The sequence below is a fragment of the Oncorhynchus mykiss genome, chromosome 31 (genome assembly GCF_013265735.2).
Source record: "Oncorhynchus mykiss isolate Arlee chromosome 31, USDA_OmykA_1.1, whole genome shotgun sequence".
Lineage (NCBI taxonomy): Eukaryota > Metazoa > Chordata > Actinopteri > Salmoniformes > Salmonidae > Oncorhynchus > Oncorhynchus mykiss.
This window is the reverse complement of record NC_050571.1, coordinates 5,943,046-5,949,637: the sequence shown is the minus strand read 5'-3', so window position 1 is coordinate 5,949,637 and position 6,592 is coordinate 5,943,046. Positions and strand designations below refer to the sequence as shown.

At 37.2% G+C, this 6,592-nt stretch overlaps 1 protein-coding gene across 1 annotated transcript in view; it reads right to left on the bottom strand.

Annotated features, from left to right (window-relative positions):
- Positions 1-4,349: 4,349 nt before the first annotated feature.
- Positions 4,350-6,592, bottom strand: part of LOC110504498 (kelch-like protein 4) — a 56,065-nt gene continuing 53,822 nt past the window's right edge. Inside the window, exon 11 of the mRNA XM_036969863.1 lies at positions 4,350-6,552. Coding sequence (XP_036825758.1) covers positions 6,493-6,552 — 60 coding nt within the window. The 3' untranslated portion in view covers positions 4,350-6,492. The remainder of the gene's footprint in view (positions 6,553-6,592) is intronic.

The window sequence follows — 6,592 nt, the reverse complement described above, 5'->3', positions numbered from 1 at the left end:
TGCTTCGAGTGTGGCTGTTGTCGATGTGTTCCTGGTTCGAGCCCAGGGAGGAGCGAGGAGAGGGACGGAAGCTATACTGTTACACTGGCAATACTAAAGTGCCTATAAGAACATCCAATAGTCAAAGGTTAATGAAATACAAATGGTATAGAGGGAAATAGTCCTATAATTCCTAGAATAACTACAACCTAAAACTTCTTACCTGGGAATATTGAAGACTCATGTTAAAAGGAACCACCAGCTTTCATATGTTCTCATGTTCTGAGTAAGGAACTTAAACGTTAGCTTTCTTACATGGCACATATTGCACTTTTACTTTCTTCTCCAACACTTTGTTTTTGCATTATTTAAACCAAATTGAACATGTTTCATTATTTATTTGAGGCTAAATTGATTTTATTGATGTATTATATTAAGTTAAAATAAGTGTTCATTCAGTATTGTTGTAATTGTCATTATTACAAATATTGGTCCTCCAATAATCGGTATCGGTGTTGAAAAATCATAATCGGTCGACGTCTACTGTAGTCACATACGTGAAGGAAAATTTTTCATATATTCTCATTCCTATTATGGATTGATGCTATTTTTTTGGTTCAAGTAACAGCTAGGAATAACTGGTGTTATCCTGTACTAGGGTGGTTTCCATCTAAACGTACACTGATTATACCAAACATTAGGAGCACCTTCCTACTCTGTTTATCATATATACATAGTCTCTTTAAACATACCTACATGCACATACTACCTCAATTAGCCCGGCTAACACATTTGCTAGCCGGACTATCTACATTGTGTCCCACCACCCGCCAAACCCTCTTTTACGCTACTGCTACTCTCTGTTTATCATATATACATAGTCACTTTAACCATACCTACATGTACATACTACCTTAATTAGCCTGACTAAGCAGTGCCTGTATATAGCCTCGCTACTGTATATGGCCTCGCTACTGTGTATAGCCTCTCTACTGTATATAGCCTCTCTACTATATATAGCCTCCCTACTGTATATAACCTCACTACTGTATATAGCCTCTCTACTGTATATAGCCTCTCTACTGTATATAGCCTCTCTACTGTATATAGCCTCTCTACTGTATATAGCCTCACTACTGTATATAGCCTCCCTACTGTATATAGCCTCTCTACTGTATATAGCCTCCCTACTGTATATAACCTCTCTACTGTATGTAGCCTCTCTACTGTATATAGCCTCTCTACTGTATATAGCCTCTATACTGTCTATAGCCTCTCTACTGTATATAGCCTCTCTACTGTCTATAGCCTCTCTACTGTATCTAGCCTCACTACTGTATATAGCCTCCCTACTGTATATAGCCTCTCTACTGTATATAGCCTCGCTACTGTATATAGCCTCCCTACTGTATATAGCCTCTCTACTGTATATAGCCTCTCTACTGTATATAGCCTCTCTACTGTATATAGCCTCACTACTGTATATAGCCTCCCTACTGTATATAGCCTCTCTACTGTATATAGCCTCCCTACTGTATATAACCTCTCTACTGTATGTAGCCTCTCTACTGTATATAGCCTCTCTACTGTATATAGCCTCTCTAGTGTATATAGCCTCTCTACTGTATATAGCCTCTCTACTGTATATAGCCTCTCTACTGTATATAGCCTCTCTACTGTATATAGCCTCTCTACTGTATATAACCTCTCTACTGTATATAGCCTCTCTACTGTATATAGCCTCTCTACTGTATATAGCCTCTCTACTGTATATAGCCTCGCTACTGTATATAGCCTCCCTACTGTATATAGCCTCTCTACTGTATATAACCTCTCTACTGTATATAGCCTCTCTACTGTATATAGCCTCTCTACTGTATATAGCCTCTCTACTGTATATAACCTCTCTACTGTATATAACCTCTCTACTGTATATAGCCTCTCTACTGTATATAGCCTCCCTACTGTATATAGCCTCCCTACTGTATATAGCCTCTCTACTGTATATAGCCTCTCTACTGTATATAGCCTCTATACTGTCTATAGCCTCTCTACTGTATATAGCCTCTCTACTGTCTATAGCCTCTCTACTGTATATAGCCTCACTACTGTATATAGCCTCCCTACTGAATATAGCCTCCCTACTGTATATAGCCTCTCTACTGTATATAGCCTCTCTACTGTATATAGCCTCTAGTGTATATAACCTCTCTACTGTATATAGCCTCTCTACTGTATATAGCCTCTCTACTGTATATAGCCTCTCTACTGTATATAACCTCTCTACTGTATATAACCTCTCTACTGTATATAGCTTCTCTACTGTATATAACCTCTCTACTGTATATAGCCTCTCTACTGTATATAGCCTCTCTACTGTATATAACCTCTCTACTGTATATAACCTCTCTACTGTATATAGCCTCTCTACTGTATATAACCTCTCTACTGTATATAGCCTCTCTACTGTCTATAGCCTCTCTACTGTATATAGCCTCACTACTGTATATAGCCTCCCTACTGAATATAGCCTCCCTACTGTATATAGCCTCTCTACTGTATATAGCCTCTCTACTGTATATAGCCTCTAGTGTATATAACCTCTCTACTGTATATAGCCTCTCTACTGTATATAGCCTCTCTACTGTATATAGCCTCTCTACTGTATATAACCTCTCTACTGTATATAACCTCTCTACTGTATATAGCCTCTCTACTGTATATAACCTCTCTACTGTATATAGCCTCTCTACTGTATATAGCCTCTCTACTGTATATAACCTCTCTACTGTATATAGCCTCTCTACTGTATATAGCCTCTCTACTGTATATAACCTCTCTACTGTATATAGCCTCTCTACTGTATATAGCCTCTCTACTGTATATAACCTCTCTACTGTATATAGCCTCTCTACTGTATATAGCCTCTCTACTGTATATAGCCTCTCTACTGTATATAGCCTCTCTACTGTTATTTCCACTGTCTTTTTACTGTTGTTTTATTTCCTTACTTATCTATTGTTCACCTAATATCTATGTTTTACTTACAAATTGCACTGTTGGTTAGGGCGCACGTGACAAATGAACTTTGATTTGATTTGATAATAATAATGAGTTTTCACAGTGGAAATTACAAACTTCAAAAGCTTTTTTTTTAAGCATCAAATACACTCCAACGTTTACATGTCCTGCGTAGAAGGAAAATCCCCCTGCACCAGGGTGATCAAATTAAGGTCCTACATTTCCCCCAGAAAAAAAATTAATTAGCCCTTTTAAATTGGTTTCCTTGTCAAAAGTATCTGACATACAACTGGGAGGTGCTTGGACCCCATTTCCACTCTCCACTTACACCTTTTTTTTTCAACCACAAAAGAGGAACAAAATGTACAACTTTAAACTGCTGTCACAGACGCCACAATGACACAGATACGAAGTTGATACCTTCCCTCGGAAACATGGTTCCTACCTTGTCCCATAAGCGTAGTTTACATCTTGCGCTAACACGTGGGTTTCCTGATCTGATCAATATGATCCAATCACTATCTGATCGAGGATTGTCACCTCTAGACATGGTATCACTAGCCACTTTAAACAATGCTACCTAATATAATGTTTACATACCCTACATTATTCATCTCATATGTATATGCATGTACTGTACTCTATATCATCTACTGCATCTTTATGTAATACATGTATCACTAGCCACTTTAACTATGCCACTTTGCTTACATACTCATCTCATATGTATATACTGTACTCAATGCCATCTACTGTATCTTGCCTATGCCGCTCTGTACCATCACTCAGTCATATATCTTTATGTACATATTCTTTATCCCCTTACACTTGTGTCTATAAGGTAGTAGTTTTGGAATTGTTAGGTTAGATTACTCGTTGGTTATTACTGCATTGTCGGAACTAGAAGCACAAGCATTTCGCCACACTCGCATTAACGTCTGCTAACCATGTGTATGTGACAAATACAATTTGATTTGATTTGATTTGATATTAAAAGGTGTCCGCTTTGTGACCAGATTTCCTTGTATGCTAATCATTTAACAGATACATTTTTCTAAATAATACTTATTTATTCCTTTTTTTTAGACATTGAAGCCATAAATGTCAATGGTGTCACCTGTCAATGATTTTGACCATTCTGATTTAAATGGTTCCACCGTCTAGATCCGTCTTCACATGTGGTCAGGAAGATGTGTCTGTTAATCGTTTACACCTGTCTAAAAATGTGGGCACAATCAGAATATTGACAAAAAAATCATGAGAAAGGAGTCTTGTAAACACCAGGTATGAACGGGGCTAAAAAAATAGCAGAAACTCATATCCAAGGGCAACATACAGACACAAAAGAGGACAATGAAGTTGTTTTATTTCTAGATCTGTACGCAGTGTAAAAAACCAGGATAAAAATCTACATTTGGCCTCAGAGCATTTTGTAATATTCCAAGCTGAACGATCCTCAGTGTAAACAGAATAAAGTCCTGTTGTTACAGATGAACTCAACAGGCCATGTTGTGAAAGAGTCTGTACACATGGTGTTAACGTAGTAACGCAAAGCTTTAGTAATGTTCTCAATGTCATACAGGGCCGGATTTCCCAGACACAGATAAAAGCAGAGGTCTAGTCCTAAACAAAAACAAATGTGTTGAAAGTGTATCTTAGTACAAGACTAGACTTAATCCGTGTCTGGGAAACCAGCCCACGGTATATTTATAAGTCAGTAGCAAACACGAAGTCAAATAAAAAAAGAAGGGCATATTGTTTAATTACAATGTAACGTTAACTAGAATGCCAAAAATATAAAACCAACATCTGGAGATGACAATAATGGTTTAGGAATGATGTGAGGTTATAAAGATGACTGCAATTTTGACAAACTTGCAAACAATCTTTACAGTAATGCGAAATATCAATATGATATATTTATATATTCACGAGTGTGTAAACTTAATTTTTAAAACATGGTACAAAAGATTTTGTGAGACAGGCTAATGACTTTGGTGTAATTCCTCTATAGCTTCCAAGAAGAAAAAGAAGAGAACAATATTTTGAAAAATGTCCTTTAGATTTCTTTCCTTTCTAAAAAAAAACGATATCCATTATGAGTAACTTCCTCAAATTGGTCTGACAAAGCATCCCGGTGTTGTACTTAACAAACTCATCATCTTCAGTATTATTCACAGTGGTCTTTCTTAAAAAACTGTTTGTCCAAGAGTAAAAATCATTGGTACAGAGCACCTTCACCCAGGTAGGAAGTGAACCAGTTATCAACACAGAGGTATTCATTTCCAGTTGGCTAAAAGAGAGATATCTATATTTTAGAATATGAATCAAAAAAATATGAATATGTGATGAGACAAATATAGAATGCTATAATATAGAATGTATAAATGTAAAAGTATCAATTAAACCCCTAAGGTCCATGTCTGTGCACATGTCGGATATCTAATTAGCATAATACAAAAAAACTCCAATCAAAATCGGTCAGTTTAAGCTAGGGATATCTGTTTTTTTTTGTGTTTTTGTTGCATTGCATATATCTCAATCCACCATATCCTCCTATTTCGACAGAGCTAGACTGATGCTTGTCAGACCATGAGACCCCCCCCCCCCCCCTAAAAATAAAAACATTTTGTTTTTTCTTCAAAAAATCTCATGCAACGTCCAAACTATTATGACCCCTCTATGTAAGGATGAGACTCTCACACACATGATGGTGTTCTTCATTTGGCTCTACAAACCCCCACAAGTTTCTTAGGACCTCTCTGAACTCGGTACAGCCGATCTGCCACCTGCTGTCTGTAGCGTCCGAACAGTTTGGGCTACACACTAATATGACTCATCTGTGTAAAGGTGAGACTCTCATTACATGTCTCGCAAAACTCGTCTGAAAGTCCCCCGGTATCAGTTGAAAAAAATGTATGGAAGTATAGTGTAAATAGAGACTGTTCAGTGCCAAAAATAACAAATGTTTCCTGGTCTTTCTTATACCTCTAAGATATAGGAAAGACACTTCAGAACAAACTTCCTTTAGATTTTGTTTTGGGACTATCTGTTGTTCTATGTAGTGAATCTGTTATTAAATGCGTTTTGTATTGGCTAACAGCAGGCCAAATGGGTCGTAAAATCCCCCTTCCCTGGCTTAGACGGGGTTTCCACTCTTATGGGTTAAATGTAATTTCTTTCTTTGTATCATATAGAAAACATTATTTTCTGACAGACCATATCAACAAGAGTGTGGCAGAGTTTCCTACTTTTTGAACCACTACTATGTAGATTGTTGATCCGTAGATATGGTAAAGTACATTCTCATAATCAAAGAGAAAATCCTTGGACAATGAAAATCACTGTTGATAGAAACAATGGTTTGTGAGGAATGCAATATAGGTTTGCCTTTACAGTAGAAAAAAATAACATATTCTTAGCGACATCAGTGGTGACATCATATCCGGATTCCTGTGTGTCATTCCAGGGCGTTGTAGGGAGTTGTAGTCCTCAAGGTATTCTCACAACTACAACACAGGCTCCGGCCCTTCCGATGTTGAGATTGACCTCCTATTGGATACATACAGTACAGGTTGATTAAAGGTCATAC